Here is an 18,714-nt window from a genome sequence, read left to right as displayed (position 1 = left end):
GTAATGCCATCCTCTAAAGTGTTCATCCATTTTCATTGGTTCAGAAATTACCGATATTATTGTTGTGGTGCCATCTAGTGTATTCTTCATCATATTCGATTGTTTACACTGATCGGATTCTTCACATTAATAAAATAATGAAGGAAAACACATATCAGTCAACGATAGTTAAGTTTTCTCGATGAAGAATGAAATAATGACATAAATTTCGAAGGAAAAAAAACTCCTACAATTTTATATAAATTTGTAATAAATCATATTACAATCAATCAAATGTGTCGATTTATTACATTCATTACGTATATATCTGCCACATTGGATATGTCAAAGCAAAGAGATGAACCGCGTACGTTGTAGTATGCAGCTGTCAAAAACGAGCTCGACTTTTCACCTGTCTTTGGTTTTGTCTTAAGTGTTATTTAGAAGCGTATATGTTGGTGTTATTTACCAATCGTAACACTGTGACGCACACATTTACGGCTTCAACGCAACACTACCACATCGTAGCGTTTGGTTGTCATTTATGTGTATTGTATCATGTGCAGACGTCCGGATGGCGTCAACAATGGAAAAACTACGGTTCGTGATATACGCGCGCGTATCGTCTTACTGAAAAAATTGCACAACAACACAGCGTACACGCAGACGAACGAATGTTCGCTACGAAATTACATCAGAACACATACACACACAATAGGGATGTAATACAGATACACCATATCTACCGTCAGTCATCATCTAACGTGCGTTTTCTGAGTTTTTCGCTGTATTCGGTTGGCTATCATGGATTTTCAGTTTCAATACAGCAAGTTGATGATTCCATCCGAAGCGATACATCAGGTTGAAGCGATTGGTCTTGTGTGTAGTACGTAATCGCGCGACTCCGTGATACCAAAAAATACCCATTGAGTTACTTTATGTGTGAGAGTTTATCATTCGCATTAGATAGATGTGCTTTTTTTTGCTGACTTGAAAATAATACAGAGAAGAAAAAACGAACGAACCAACAACAACAGCACCAAGCTGCAGTGGTAATGGCAGAAAGCAGGAACGAAATTTTGTAGGCGATACGCCAATATGGCTGAATGCGCAGTGGTTGTTATTGTATCATTCTCAAAGTGAAAGAGACTAAATCAAACTAATTCTATTGATTTCGTTTGTATTTTTTTTCTTCTGTTTATTGATAGATGAGAATTCGGAAATTGGTGTTTTTGTGTGTGCTTGAATTCATTGAATTAGTGTCACCATTGGTTATATTTTGCGTTCAGACAAATGAATGAATTGTCATTTGTGTTGTGTTGTAACTCGACTGATAATTATTCTACTGAAAAATGGTGCATCCATTCACTTTCACCATTCTAAATGGTCGCCGATCAATTCAAAATAGAATCTAATATAACCGATTTTAAACTAAAAATTATAGAAAATACTAGAAAAGTGAGTGAATCATGAAAACATTCTAGAATAAGTTACTTAAACAAATGAGACGAAAAACTCGACGAAAGGACGAATAATGAATTCCACATTCTGATTGAAGGTCAATGAACAACACAAATTCCATACCAAGTAAAATAAAAATCCGAATGAATAATAACTGAAAGGAAAATTCCAAGAGAAATATCTATTGCAAAAAAGGTGAACGAAGCAGAAAAACTGGTGAAAATGGCGGACCTAACACGTCCACCGTATAGTGATATCAAACGACCCGAAGACGTTCTCAACCCGAGGATGTCAATGACAGATAATCTAAAATTTGCAGTTCTAATTGGACTAATCGAAGTTGGTCAGGTTTCAAATCGTGAGGTGGTAAACACTGTTTTACATTTGGTAAGTTAATTTGAAAAAACCTCAACTTAACCTTACATATTATGGTTTTGTGTCGGCTAAAACTAGTTACCTGTAATTCAGCCGGAAAATTAGAAATAAAAGAATTCGCTTTATTCATTCGACTGTCTGTTCAATGAGCCATTGAAATCTATAGGCGAAAATGCTTTGTTTGCATAAACAAATAAATCATTACACGATAATGCTTCATCTACGGGCCAATGGCCCCTGCACACTTTTTTCAATTCCTATTGATTGAGAAGACAATTTGTTAGTAGTCTTGGATTGAAATCGTTGTATAAAAAATTAAAAAAACTACAGTGAATCAGCTTGTGAGAACGATACACGTTTCAAAAGATAAGAGATTGAGATATAACTAATTTCGACACATACATTTGTGTATATGAAAAAGTGAGAGATTCATTTTATTGATTGAACGAATAAAAAAATGGACCATAAATTGCAATAGCGATAAAAATAATGCGTAAATTATATCAATCGTATGAAAAAAATGAAATGAATAAATTGGAATGGGAAAAATGTGAATCTATTCATATTGATGATACAGAAAATCAACAGAAGTGGCACGTTTACAATTTTAGTAATTTTTCGTGATCGGCTAATTAGTCGATATTCATGGGTTCGTATAAGTGTGTATGTATGTATGTGTATAGGTTGGTTAAATTCCGTTCGTTCAATTAACACACAGGTGGAATGAGAGAGCTAAATGATGGAAAAGCCACAAAAACAACAACAATAGCCAATATTGTCATTGTCATTCGCCACACACAATTGTTATTTTACAATGTAGAATATTTTATACTCACTTTCATCGGCACTTGTCACAATTTTCTATATGTCAGTATACTATAGCAGTGCTCATTGAGCACCGACCACAAATACGTCCATCCATTATCAAATACATGCAAGCTATTCTCATCGACACATACATCTGACGTTTAGTCATAGCTTAACTGTGTTCTATTTTGTTTTATCTTGTTGTGTGTACTAGAGGTTCCGTTGATAGTGTGTACCTCTGCATTTTACCTGTGTACTGAAGTTTATGCGTTTTTATCTTCTCTTTTTCCGTTATATTTGTATGTGTGCGTGTGTGGACAAAAGGCAGGCGTCAAAACAAATGTTTGTGTGCAAAATTAAATGTAAAACTGTTACACTTTGATAGATTACACGATGAACAATTTGATTTCGCCGTCTCCTTTCCACCTGCTATGCGTACGAGTCTTCTGTTACATTTGTACACTTGCCGCAAACAAAGATTGAATGCGACGTGTATTCAATCCCAATACGCATCGATATTGTATGTAGATAGTCGGTGATGTGGTACCTTCGATCTAGAGAGTTTCAGTTCAATAAACAATGCTTTTTTCGCATTATTGTTATCGTGAAAAAGTGATTTAACTAGCATGTTGAGTGTTGCTGAATGGTTGAATTTGGTTGCAAGAAATAAAAAAAAATGTTCTGGCACAGTTGATAGAGAAGTAAATTGGATCAATTTTCAAGGGAAAATAACCAAAAATGACAGAATCAATTGTTCGTTGCTTAAAGTTTTATCATCAGCCGAAATTAAAATAGGCTCACACAGGTTGCAAAAGTTTTCTTTTAAGTATCTATGGAAATTGATTACTTTTTCAAAATAATGGAATGAAATATCTTAATATCACATCATTCAGACAATAAACTTTTCGTGACTAAGCCCGGCTGATGAACATAAAGTTGACATCATTTATTTATTTGGGAGAATGGAAAGTACCGCGCAATTCACGAGTTCCAAAAAGTTAAAGAAGCATTAAAAACTTAGAAGGAATACGCAAAACCCAACGCATCAAACATTCTTCGGTGTTGTCCCAAATCAACAGAAAGAAGTCATGCGAAAACGTATCATTTTTGATTCAGAATTTTTGAGTCTGAGAACACGCTTGGAATGCTGGACAATATTTCGTTGGTTCGCCTAACGAAAATTGAACGTTGATTTTTCATGACAACTTTTCAAGTGCGAAGCATGCGTTGAGAGTCTTAAATTACACGAAATTGGCGTCTATCGTGTGCGGTGTTCGTCTGTTTTCAAACGTGCATACGATAAATATATATTTATTAACAGAATTATGAATAATATACGATACATCACAATAAAGAATGAGATAAGAGCAACAGAAGACGTTGGGGAAATTAAGCGAAGCATATGTAACCTGCTTCATTCTCTCCCTCCTTTGCGCGCTCACTTACTTGTTTCGCTCTTGCCTGATTAGGTAATTCGGTCGCATAGAAACCATATCGCATATTCGAATCATGATGACAAAACAAGACAATATAACAAACTGATCTAATCAGAAGATTTGGTTCGGGTGCTTTACTAACACACAATCGCAAGCAAACAGGCCAAAATACAATGGATATTATATCCCCTCATTCAAAGCTGTATCATTGAATTTTATTCAATATGTACTAGTGATATTGATGTGAGCATACCTGACTTCCAATCTTACTAATCCAATAGATCCATTTATTGGATATCAGTTAATAATAAATTCTGCGCCACATTGTCTATTAATTATAAAGCAATCGAAATTTGGTCATACAAGCACTTTGTGGCAATAAATTTGTGGGTTTCGTGCTAATATGCAAGCAGCAAAATGTTCCAATTTAGCTAATTAACTTTTATTTGAATGCCCGAGAATGAAAACGCAACTTCTATGTGTTACACTTACTACATACCGATGTTACACTTTAAAAAAATCTTTTTTGTTGTTACACTTTGAAAAAATTCGATTTCGTTGTTTCATTTCAATAAATTTTTTATTTTTGTTTCACTTATATGTGTTGTGAATAGAAGTTGCGTTTTCATTCTCGGACATTCATTTAAAGTCATTTGCAGTGAAGCATATTGTTGGAACGAGAAACTGTGTAGACTGCGTGCCCATGAATATCGAATCATAATTCAACGAGCCGTTTATTTTAGTTTGTGCACTGTGCACTAAATATGCTTCAATTTGGAAATGAATCAAAACGCTTGTTGTAATATGAATTCGCTAAAGTCATTATTTCCCAATTCGTTCCAAAAGCTTATCTGACTTTTGACAATCTAATAAATGTGACATCGAAAGACACTAAGCAAATGCTCATGACTCTGATTTATTGTGTTCATAATAATAGAACCAATCATATGCGGGCGAACAAAAAAAAAAACACAAGTCAATCGCTTCAGTGTGCTAAATGCACACCATTTTGTTATGGGTTCGCAAAATGTTCAATCACGGTCCGACAGCTACAGTGCTTTTGCTGATCAGAGAAATCAAGTAATTGGAATTTCGTAATGTTGGAAAACGTGTTGAAGACTCATTTTTCAGCGAACATTTATTACTCTGTGTGTAGCGTGTATCTTGTTCTTCTGTTTGAAATTGATTAACATTTCACTCTTTTCGGTGATTCTTCAATTTTCAAAGTTATTAACACCGCCAATGCTAAGTGTATATCATTTATGATCCCGATCCATGTCTATTTTTATCTGGGCACTTATTCCCTCTAGCTCTATGTGAGAGACTCTCACTCTCTGCGAATATCGTTTATAATCACTTTTGATGTGGGGCACATTTACGACCCCTTTCTATCTTGTACCATCGCTTATGCTCGTGCAACGCTATTCTCTTTCTATTAACGGGTAACACAAATACAATTTGGGGTAAATATTATTTAGCACGATTTGATATGCATGTAGATCGGAGGCGTGTGTATCTGTATATACATACATATACCCAAAATGAAGTTTGTTCGTTTTGTTGTGTACCGTTTACCGTTTTCCAACATCGAACTGATATAGCCAAAGTAAAACGTCGTTACGTATTTATGTATCCGTCCATCACAATTTAAAGTATATCCAAACATGAAATCAAAAGCTAGGCTTTTTTGTTGATTATATGCAACCGACCTGTGTGTATCGGTCATAGAGCACACACCGCACACACACCACCGTCTGCAATGAATATACACAAGGAAAATCGTTGCCAGTGTATCATGCAAAGCATACGGATTTTATCATTCGCTCGTTTGTTTGCTCATTTCATTTCATTATTCAACACCGCAAAGAGAATGAGATGGCATCGAAAGAAAAACACAACCGAATAATTATTCGTTCAAATGATACCATTTTGGCGAAAGTGAATACAGGTGCTGCTACTTTGACATGTTAAAACCCACCTTGATTCTGTCTTATGCTCACTGTCTCTCTGAGAAAATTATCACTTGAAACTGGGCCACAAAATCGACTCCAATCACGACGACAAATTAGCTTTCAGTGATATTTTTTAATGAGTCGTACACTTATGCTGAACAATTTGTGCCCAGCTTTAATTCATTAGAGTTGAAATTGCACTGTTTCCGAATGAAAACAGAAATAACCAGAAATAACATTTGAATATATACTTGCGTTAAACGGCAATAAACTTCTGTGTGTGTTGAGTGTATGTTGGGAATTTGATCTCATTTCACAATTCAGTTTATTTACCCCGAAACGCATCTTAATTAGAAAAGGAGGAATTTGAGGATTCTTCCATGATAATGAAGTATCCAATGATAATGATACAGCCATCCATTTATTTTAATGAAAATGAAAATGGCAAACAAGTTTAATTTATTCCCGCCGCTTGAATTTCAAACTGATGACAATCTATCGATGGGATTTATGTTCATTTCTTTCTTTTTGAATTTGCAATTGTGGACAGTCCGAGCTGTTTACCATGTTTCAGTTCCACGATGGAAATACTTTCATCTGGATGGAAAAATCCATTTAGCCAATTTGAAAACTTTGTTTTTTAAATAAATGAAATTATACCAATTTAATGGCATGTTAAATGAAATTGACAATATATTTCTCCATATAAATTTTCATAAAGTGCTATATCATGGATCAAAAATGAATTATCCGTCAATTTAATTTTGTTATTGGACGCTTTCATGCGACAATATTAGCAGAAGCGACAGTGAAAAACCTTGAATATATAAGCGATGATGGCCACGGATATATGCGGGGCTGGTTCAATGCCAAATGATTGTAATTGTATCGCAAATAATAGCATTATTTATGCAATGCCTCTCATTTCGCAGCCGATGCTGTTATATGTTGATTTCATAGTATGATTAATGGGAGAATTTCAAAACTATTTGTTATCATGCATTCTTTTTCTTGTTTTTTCAACAACATTATCGATCCAAATGTAAACGAAAATTTCGATTGCTTTCACTGATGCAAGTGGTGACGCGGCCACCATGAAAACCAAAAGCAAAAGAAAGCCAAGTATATAAACAAAGAGTTTTTTGCTTCTTATAGTGTAGTGAAAAATACAGATGATGGGAGTGCTGGCTTGTGAATACAAGTATTTAGAGAAACGCGCGAACCACTGAATGAATTAAATGTACTTACCGTTGTCGTTCATCAAATGGGCTTAAGTTTAAAGAAAAAAGAACGAAGGAATGAACGAGCGAAACTTAAAACGCTACATGAACAGGGCTTTTACGATGTTGGCTTTATACTTCAGTCTCTTGGTAAATAATGACTGATATAACAGCTCTTTTGCACATTAATGCGCATTTTTCACTATACTTCTTAAACACCTGTTTTTAATTCAAATCATTCCTCTGGTATACACATTACACACATAGTATGTTTTTGTATATATGGCATAGATTGAAACACCAGAAACATCAAAAGCACATGTGAAACTAGAGAGGAAAATTGTTTCGTACAAATGGAACGAAACACAACTTATATGTGGAAGTCAGTCTGGATGCACACAAATGTGCCATTACATAATCTTTTCACTCTTTTTGAAGCAATTTATTTTAATAATAAATATAGTTAATTTTAGAATACAACGTAGAGTAGTCAGATGATTTTAACCATAAAGTATTATGATACTGAGCAACCGGAATTTGCTATCTACAGTAAATAAATAGGAGTGGCCTCGAATTTCATATTGAGAAACTAAAATTTTATCGCATATCAATTATACGACGTAATACAGGATTTACTGGTGGAAGTGAACAAATTGAATTTACACATATATGAATGGGCAAGCGGAATAATGAAACGTAATTCTGTTTTCAAATGAAGTGCCTCTGAGAAAATTTTTCAGTAAAAAAGCCCCACAAAAATATTGTCTGATAAAAATTTGTATGAAAATCTTATTCAGACAATATTTTTGTGGGGCTTTTTTACTGAAAATTTTTCTCAGAGGTACTTCATTTAAAAACAGAATTACGTTTCATTATTCCGCTTGCCCATTCATATGTCAACTAACATAGTTGAGTTCATATCAAAAGAATGTTACAGTATAGAAATGTGACAGGATTTTACTTGGTTTGGTACTCTTGAGGGAATTGCCGATACGACAAAAGTTCATATACAATATTTCAATACACCAGATTACGGCTAAAATCGTGTAAATTATTCAAGATGTGGCCGAATTTAAGCAAAAGCTTAAAGTTACAATGACTTCAAAACTTCATATGTACTCCATAAGGACGAATAAACGACAAATGTGCAGAATGTGTTCCACATCAAACTTGTGTTGAAAAATTGATGTTGCCTTTCTCCCATGCAACCAGCACTGTATGCCGACTAAGAATCGATTTTCTCCATTTCATACAATTGGTATTTTAGAAAAATTATTGAATCATAACCAAAGTTGCAAATATTCACAGTGAAAAAAAGGTGATCGTTCTTTTTTCTCCACAAGAATAGTAGAACAGAACTGAATTGATACAATTGGTTCGAAGTGTACCTATTTTTTATCATGGGAGAACAGTGATATAAAATGTATTGGCTATAAATTCATTGAATTTGGACCGTTGCCACACCATGTGAAAAATAAATAGCTATTGTGTACAAAAGACTGACTCAATATGCCAATAGTAATAAACATAAATCTGCCGACATTATCCATAACTAACATCACCTGTGCTCCGATATGGCTTTCTCGTGGCTTATATGTAGGGAGATATTGGGTAGAAGTCTCTGAATAATATTCTTGATATGTAACTTTTATCACATTCTCTCACTTGCTAAATTGGCTCGTCTAAGTTTCATCATCATGTGCTGATACATAAGACATTGAATACTTATTGAACAGCATTTATTTTGGAAACATAGATAAGAAGGGAGACAGAAATTAAAATATCGAATTTTCTACTTAAACTCAATTTATTTATTTTTTTTCAATTTTCTTGAGTTTGATCCATCATCTGGTCAGATTGTCCATTTGATAATATTGATTGCATATCCATTCAAGACATGTAGATGGTCTGTATATGTATGTACGTGTGTGTGCTCCTGTGCAGTGTGTTTTCTGGCAATTTCAAATGGCAGCAATCTGTGAACTGAATAATATTTTCGCAACAGGAAGTGCTTTTAATTCATTTAGTTGAGGCGAGGATGTATTGAAATAGCATAGGAATTTTACATGGCGTTAAGTGTCGACATAGCCAAAATGCATACTTGCGTCAAGTATCACCACTCACGAATGTAAACCACACCCCAAGCAATTATCAATATTTTCCATCTGACTTTTCTATGGAACGCGCGTTTTTCGCTCCCTCCCGACGAAAACCATGGCAAATCTAATTACAATTAAAGGCAAATGAACACGCGTCGAATTACATCCACTAATCATATATGCGGCGATGAAACATCAAATCGATGTCGGCTGATGCATAAGCATAAGTATAGGAAAATTGTATGCTCAGGGAGAATGTGAACGACGCGACCAAATGACTCTTGCTTCTGCAACATTATCGAACGTGTTTTTTTCTCAATTTGTCAAGATAAAATCCGCGCTGTCAATTGATCATTGTTTTCTTTTCCGCGGTACTTAGTTTGCCATAGCCTCTGTGTATATTCTTTTTTGTTGAGTCAAGTGGCAAACCGCAGACTTTCTGCATAAATTAAATTTGCAACCCATGCTAACTACACCCAATAAGAGTGTCTCCATATGATTGAATGAATCGTCGACAACGTCGGAGAGACGTCTTGCGCAAATATGTCTCTTCATCCGTTTTTAAAGCTATAGATGTCGGCGGCATCACTGCATAATTATTGGAATGATTTTAACGACCCACTTAAGACACCTCCTGCATACCAAAAAGCAAAGCAAAATTATTTACAGGAGGATAATAAAAAAATTTCTTCCCATTTTGATGTAAAAAAAAAACAATTGATATCCATTTGGATATCTTGGGATTTTATAACTACTGATATTTAAAATTTAATAATCGTGACAAATCGCTTTAGTTTTAAAAAATCAATCTGAAGCAATTTACAAATAGGATCAGTTTTTCTTAACCGGAACGCTCTTGCTTTCTACGTAGGAAGGATGCTTACGAATACGATAAAACGCAGGGATCGAAACCAAACCAAACCATTCGGAACGTTCTGAAAAATGGTTTGTATGGCACACAGAAACGTTCATTAAATGGGTTTAAGTTTAATTCATTCGAAACGGTGTCGTTGACTTTTGAAATAATAATATTGATTGTATTTACTTCATACACGGCTGATAGCGCATCATATATACGTATAGAAGAGTATAGTCTTGTTCGATTTTTTATCGGAATAACAAGAAAGAGGCGCTCACAACCACGCATTTACCAAATAAACCGCTGCAACTCAAAGTCCAATTTTCCAATTCTTTTCCATTTATAATACATTAATAGTTGAATATTTTCCCGTGCACCTTGATTGTCAGTGTTTTTCTATTCAAAACAGTTGAGATCCGTTTCGTCTTCTTACCGCTGTTGTGTGTTGTTTTTTTCATGAAAAGTATTGGCAACCGAAAAATTTTATTTTTGAAGAAATAAAAGTAAATATTTCATTCGCTTCAAATCATGACAATTTAGAATATGTATATATAATAGCTCATAATCTGTAGTTTTTGTTACGTTTTTGCTGTGTGCAGACATTGATTATGTAATTAATCATCCACCCATGCAATGAGTTACAATTTTACACATGGGAGTAATTCTAATTTCAAATTTTGTTGTAGTGTTTTGCACACACCGCAGACTAACTTTAAATTGGAACAATCATGGAAACTTCTTTCCAAATCCCCATGTGACGTTTATCACTATGTTGAATACCACAAGGCGAAAGATTAACCATTTTCTATAACATTCGAACCAATTTCAAAGTGTAACAACGGTATATGAAATCCCAGAATGGCGCATAATAGCGACAAATTCCAATACTAGTAAGCGGCAATGAAATACACTCCAATAAAAAAATCATATTATATTTATCTGAAATACTTGACAACCTATTGATGTTTCATTCATGGAATTACACACTAAAAAATATCTGTAAGAATTTGCACGATAATAACAATCAAAATGGGATTTGTATGACGAATCGTGTAAAACATTAAAATATCGTGTAATTTTTAATGTTTCAATGTTGACGCAAACATTTGACAGATGCATATATCGGGTGATAGTATTGACCAATTCATTGATTTATTTGAAATTACACGATATTTTATCGTTTTCAAACGATTTGTCATATAAATCCATGTTTGATTGGTATCATCGTGTAGATTCTTACAGATATTTTTTAGTGTGTAAGGATGACATTATAATGAAACGTCAAAGAGAATAAATGTCTCTAATCTCTCAGACTAGTAAATAGTGCTATACTTCATACAAAACCGAGATGGATATTTTAGATTGAAAACATTTGTTCGAAATTCCGTTTATTTTCTGTGACAAAATTTATCGACTGTGAGGGAAAATAAACATCACCAGGAATTATGCATGATGTTGAATTAGTGTAGATCCAAAAACTCAATTCGTTGATAAAGTGCGTTCATCAAAATAAAAAATGACACGAATAAATGTTCCATTCTGCTTGAATTTTAGCACGGCACGGAAATATACTTAGTTGCTCCATGATGGCCGAAAAGTTTTGCATCACAAAAAAAACGTTGAACACGACAAACGACACATAAAAAAAAGACATTTTCCACGAGACTGATAAATAATAAACCATTTGAAATGTGCCGTTTTCAAATTTTGGGATATAATTTATATGGTGTTTAACTTTATTTATAGCACGATTTTGTGAATGACTTTGAGCCCTGTAGTTTTCAGTTTGTATATGGGTGCTTGCACACCCATTGTCAAGGACACACTTTTGTTTTTAGTGAGAGGGAAATTTTTGCAAAGCTTTTTAGCCGAGGTTGATTCATATTTCAAACGGATGAATAGAAAGCAGAAACGTATCCATTCAACATCCCAAGAGAAACGACCAATATGTTTATACGCTGTCTATCCGCCGAAAATACACTACAATATATATTCACGCTTATTGGAAGCCCAATTGAATATATATTCTAGTGTATATTCGGTGTATTCTTCAGCGTGAAACATATTGAATCAATGAATGCATTCATGGCCATCAGAGGGCGCCTGAATATGTTTCAATATGTTTCACGCTGAAGAATACGCCGAAAATACACTAGCATATATATTGAATTCGGCGTCCAATAAGCGTGAATATATATTGTAGTGTATTTTCGGCGGATAGACAGCGTATAAACATATTGGCCGTTTCTCTTGGGATCAGTCTACGTAGCCATGGCCACTGTGGCGCCGTGTCGCTATAAAAGTAAAAAAATGTAATTCTTATTACTTTATTACCTACTTATTGCTGTAATAAGATGACCTATTACTTATTACTCATCTTATTACTTTGTAATAAGATGCGTAATAAGTAATAAGTCCATCTTATTACAGTAATAAAATGAAAGTAATAAGTAATAAGTAATAAGTTACTTATTACTTTACTTCTATACGTGTCGCTTCATTTACTGCCGTGTACCATCATAGCCCAGAAATGATGGCATAAACACAGCATTATATATGCCAATTATTTTTTTTCTATATTTTCAACTGCAACAACAGAAAAAGTCGTCCGAAAGGAAAATATTTTTTGGAACAGGGCGAAAAGTGAATACCGCAGATAGAATATGCAACCGCACCAATGCTCACAACCAGATGAGATTCATTGTTAGTTTTCATGAAGCGTGATTTGTTGTTGTTCCGGTTATTTTTTTCTGTTTCGAAAAGAACGGATGCTAGCGCTCTTTCTGGTTTGCTGTTTTTGGAAAGTTTTCACGTACATATAATAAAAACTATATTCAGAGTTCGAAACGTTAGTTTTTTTGCCTATTTTCCAGGCAACACTGGTTTCTACTCGGCATTTGCCAGCCATGGTAGAATTCGGATCTAACGAGAAACAACATTGCTTCAACTAACAACAACAAAACCTTTCCGGTTTTTATTTGTAAAAAATGGAAAACAAACTTTTCTATCGGACTGAAAAATAAAATGTTTGCTACCAATAAAGAAAAAAAAAGAGAAATATATTCAATGTAAACCATACAAAAGATGAAGATGATCGAATGGAATATTTGAGAAAGAATGGCTGTGATTTATTTCAGTTACCATGTAAATACAAAGTGAATGTATGCAAATTTATATTTGAATCTTTCGTCGGAGACACCGAGAAGTAACAATACTTTGATTATGCCTCCATTGAACATGGACAACACTATAGCAAACGTTGTGTTATGTATGGTGTTATTCTTTGGATGCGAACAAAGATTTCGCCAGTGTAAACAGGGATCAGGGATCCAAAACGGTTTGACGTTTCTCATAGAAACCGATTTCGGAACGGTTTCACTGCTTTGCTCTCTGTTCATCGGAGCAAACCGTACCAAGCGGAACGTTCTGAGAATGGTTTGTATGAGTAACGTTCAAGCGTGTTGTCACTGTGTTAGTATCGTATACTAATATACGTAAGCATAAATGTTTCTGTGTGCCATACAAACCATTTTTCAGAACATTCCGAATGATTTGGTTTGGTTTCCATCCCTGACAGGGATACAGAAAAAATTGGTTCGGTGTATCGAACCGTGGAAGATCTCTATGAACGCGTGTTAATGAGATGTATTGACGTCTTATGTCACCGAACGCATTTGACCAAGTCTGAATTGCATCATTCGTCGACATGTGTAGACGTGGTGTTTTTTTTGCCACATTTTTTTGTGCACTTAAATTACAACAAGAAAACCCCAAAAAACAGATGGGGACAAAAATGTGTTTACTTCGAACGAAAAAAATACCTCATCTGCACTTGTGAACTACTGGCGCAATACTGACTCGATTAAATGATTTGGTGATATTAGACGTTAATACATCTCATTAAGACGCGTTCATTGAGTCGTGCATCACAAATACCGCATAAAAACATTCGATAGAAACATTCAAACGGACATTAATAATTGTTAGCGTACCCTACCGAACGGCACCTGTTTCGATTAAGGAAAACAAAAAAGTTATTCAATGATCTACCGAGTAGACGTATGCCAATTTGCATTCCCTGAATCATGCAAGATGCGTCTAGTGTCTTGAAGATGCAAAATTTGATTATTTCTCTATTGACTGACCATGGAGACAATGTGACAATGTGCCAAAAGCAATGGATCCTTCGACATTAATTTTTGTGATTAATTGTGGATTCAGCAATGATTTTACCATTTAACTGAAAAAATAAATAACGTTTGTGCGGTGCGGTTTCATTTTGCATAATCATTTTCCAGTTTCCCCCATTGTACGGTATTTCTTTTGCTCTTCCTCTTTCTACGTGGATTGTTCGTAATAAAATGTGAATTTGCGAATGTTTGCGCATTCCCAGCCAGACGAAAAGGGAATGAGTGATTCACATCGCACAATGCTACAAAGTTTAACAATGATATATACAATATATTCGCAACACGCAGTCGATAGACCTGAACGCTATGCTGGATTCAAGTGCTTTATTTGAGCGACGGAAAATTGTTTCAATGAAATCACATATGAAGTATGAAATGAGAAAAAAACCAAACAATCATAATGAATGAAATGTAATAAAACGAGGCACATGGATGAAATGAAAATGGTTATCATTGCAGCCGAAAAGCACAAACGATTGCTTGTGCAAAAAAAGTGAAAGTGAAACAACGTGCAATTCTCAAAGCTCAGCTATTTTCCCCATTGGGAGCACTCCACACTATATTATGTTTGCCATATAGTTCACAGTCTATTACGTGCGCACGGACACAAACCAATCTAATTCAATCCACTTGTATACACATTTCAATGATTTTGCTGTCGAGTGTTCAGTGTGTATCTTTTTCGGGTTGTTTGAAAATGTTTGATGTTTCCGCAGCATCATTTTTCAAATAACCGAATCGAGTGATACAAATGCCAGTTGTTTGACCGTTCTCTTCATTTAGTTCAATTCAATCCGGGTTTTTCAATCATTTAAAAATGTCTTTACAATACCGAGCAAAAAAAACCTTGTTTGTCTATTGCGTTTATGTATGTGTCAGGGCAATTTCCTATTAGCTAATGCTTGACTTTTTTGTTGTGCCATTTTTAAACACATTCGTATATATAAGCATTCAATGTATTCTGTGAATATGGTTAACGTATTGTTCAGCAAATCTCTGGTGAGAGTGAACTTTTGTGGTGACTCAACCATTTATTCTTTTACATTTGAGTTTTCAATCTATTCACGCTTCAAAGTTAATCGACATAAACGGGAGAAAAGGCAAGTTAACTGACTAGCGTAAAAATGAACAAGAAATTAAGCTGAGCACTCCCTGCTATCGAAAAAATAAGCTAGCGAAATGTGAACCAAGTTCATGGACATTTTCATTTAGATTTTTATGAGGAAGCGAAAAATTTTATGAGCTGCTGCTATACACAACAATAAAAACCGGTAAAATTTAACCCATGAAAATTCAGATAAGATGTTCAAAGTATGTTTAAGCCCGCCGTATATATGCAAACCAGGCTACGAATGATATAGTAAAAAAAAGTCAAGCCTGTGCCTTTTTTGCATAATATTTTCCCTGGAACGAGAAATTGTCGGAATTAAAATAACAGGCAAATTGTACCGAAAAAATGGATAACGTTTGAATGTTTCCCATCAAATGTTCTACTATGGAAGTTCCACACACACACACACACACACACACATACACCTACATATTTCATGAATGAAGTGTCCATGCAAAGGATTTGTAATATGTATTACGGTTTTGGATTTTAATATTGCCTCCAGTTTAAATTTTGCTTCCGCATCAACTCTAATCGTGAATATTTAATGGTCACTCTCAAAATATTGCCATAATAGCATTAATTTTGTATAGCATGGCGATGGTAGGAGTCGTGCACAGCACGGGATGAATGCCTCATGTCCAGTATTGTGGATAACTTAATTTATCATAACTCCTATGCTAGTCAATGACCCTAAGCAATATAAGTTTCACCGAAACTGCACAATAAAAGGGCAAAGAGTGGGGAACGAAATTCTTCGTAAAAAAAACAACAACGACGACAACAAAAAATACAAAGTTAAAATTGAAACAATAAATTAATTGACGATAAATTTGCATTATGAAAAATATTTATGCACTTGCAAATCGATATTACTTCTCCACATTAAAATGTGCGAAAACGTTTTACTCTGTTTTTGCGAAAAAGTTTCGCTCTTTCATCTCTGTTAGCGTTGGCTGTCGTATTTAAGTAGAACATTTCGTTTGAATGCAACCATTAATTTATTGCCAAAAAGTTGGCCCCGTTGAATTTATGACTGAAAACCATTCGCAAAGCATAAGCTGGCTTGCAGTTTCCGCTCGAAGAGTGAAATATACATGAATGAATTGGTACACAATTCAAATAATAAAATTAAATTATGTTGTTCATTCAATTTGCTTTCTGCATATATTCAACATATATGCACCAATGATGATTACATACAAAGCATAACATACTCGTGCTAACGCTGCCTTGTGCGACAGCGACAGAAATTGTGAATAATTTGTTTTTTGTTCTGCTAAACTTCGCGCGTTGTGTATTCATTTATCTGCGTGTGGAAAAATTTTCATCGTGATTTTTTTTACATCGGTATTCAATAGTACACTGTATGTGTGTGTTTGTTGTTTTATGAAGCAAAAAAAAAACAGGAACGAGAAACAAATTTTGTACAATATTTTATATGAGTATGGGCAATGCATTTTCGAATATTTGCATTGAGCACTCAAATGTGTCAAACCAAATGAAAATTAATCGAATAGAAACGCACTTCAATTGCACCCATCTCACTAAAAATTATATTACCAAACCAATTCGTTTGTATAATTCCATTTTTGTAATGAAATGCATAATCAAAACGCGTTGAATGTGGATGCCAAAGTTTTATTTGGTTAACCATTGCATTGAATTGCCCTTTTGTTTTAATTGTTTGAGTTGAGTGAAACACTAGTTTTGATTTGGCCAAAAATTTGTAATGGTTTGATATTGTTGGGGGAGGAAGATTTTTGTTCTTGATATCGGCTATTTTGACGATAATAATCCACAGATTGCTTTTGCAATTGGTATTTATAATTTGTTCAACATGGAGAATGAACAGAATGCCAAAATGTCACGGCAACGAATGAATAATTTGAAAATTGTTTACATTCGCTTTGAACGAGAAAGGCATATTTTCATATCATGCTCTTGGCTTTGTTTACAAAATTCATTCAAAATTTAATATCTATTTCGTTTGCTGTGAGCGCCCCCATCTTCTATTGTTAAAACACAAATGCTTCAGCAGTCATTGAATGATGGCTCAGAATATTTATCTTCCATTACTGTGTAAAATTGCGTGTGTTCTGTGCGCTGATATAAAAGGTAGAGCATCGTCTGTGTATAGCATAGTAAAGCTTCTATTTTTATTGACTCCTTGCTCAAACCGACGCAGTGGAATATAAAATGAATATCTTTTTCTTTTCTTCCTTCCATTCGTTCACAATTAAGTCACAAATTCTTGATTGACACTTTTTCAATCGATTGATTTTTCATTTTTAAGCTTGGCTGTCATTTTTAAGCTTGGCTGACTAACTGTCAGCACCAAGAACCTTTGTAACGTTCATGCACATCATCATTTGATGTTGCAAGATTAATGCCGGTCAATTCAAAGTAAAAAAAAATGAAAATCAAATTAATTTTGAATTTGATGGTAGAAGACTCGTGAGGTATCAGTACGACATTTCAACCCTCACATATAGAATTACAAAGGATTTGGGTTCTACCATCGTTTTGTCAGTCTTCTTTGAAATTGAATTCAGTTTGACTACAGTGCGGTCTTCTCGATATGGCAATTAGAACTTTGAATTTGAATGAATCGATTACTAAATACATCAGCACACAGCTTCCAATTACTTATTCTGTATGAATCCACGCAAGACCGCAACTATGTTGAAATTATGATTTTCCCTTTCGGAATCCCAGCAATGTGCAATGCGTTAAGTAGGCCGAATGGCTGCTGGCAATATTTTCATTGTACTTCCGCATTGTATCCAGCCTACATGTGGCGGATTGTTGGTTACATACTTGCTCTGGGTTTGTATACGCTCGCATTCGTTTCCCATCTCTATATCAAGTGACAAGCAATAAAGGCATTTGGACTGATGCTGATAAGACGGATACGATTTATGTGCGATTCAACCCCTATTGATAGACGGCATTTGTTATTTCAACATTTTCGAAAAGTGCTTTTCATGCCCATCGGTTAGGATACTTCGTTGCGTAAATAATTCCGTTGACGGAGTGAATTGTGCTTTGAAATGATATCGTCTCATTTGATAATGGTGCGGCGTCTGTGAAAACAAGGGACCCATTGAAAAACACACACATAAACACCGAAAAGGCTGAAGATCCAAACAAGCGTAACCAATAAGTGGACATTTTGATGCTCAGAAAATCTCGGTGATTTAAATTTAGAGTCAACTGGTCGTA

At 34.7% G+C, this 18,714-nt stretch overlaps 1 protein-coding gene across 22 annotated transcripts in view; it reads left to right on the top strand.

Moving 5' to 3' along the window:
* The first annotated feature begins 404 nt into the window (after positions 1–404).
* The window catches only part of LOC129568451 (neurobeachin), a 168,809-nt gene continuing 150,499 nt past the window's right edge, over positions 405–18,714 (top strand). For 2 of the 22 annotated variants that reach the window (XM_055446341.1, XM_055446349.1), the window contains exon 1: positions 450–1,827. In XM_055446341.1, the coding sequence (XP_055302316.1) occupies positions 1,663–1,827 (165 nt within the window). In that variant the 5' untranslated portion in view covers positions 450–1,662. Of the gene's footprint in view, positions 1,828–18,714 lie in introns of all 22 variants that reach the window. The other 20 variants (XM_055446320.1, XM_055446326.1, XM_055446337.1 and 17 more) reach the window with 20 other exon arrangements.

Source organism: Sitodiplosis mosellana, unplaced genomic scaffold (genome assembly GCF_009176505.1).
Source record: "Sitodiplosis mosellana isolate CC-2019 unplaced genomic scaffold, AAFC_SMos_1.0 Smas_scaffold_19, whole genome shotgun sequence".
Lineage (NCBI taxonomy): Eukaryota > Metazoa > Arthropoda > Insecta > Diptera > Cecidomyiidae > Sitodiplosis > Sitodiplosis mosellana.
This window is presented reverse-complemented; position numbering and strand designations above follow the sequence as displayed.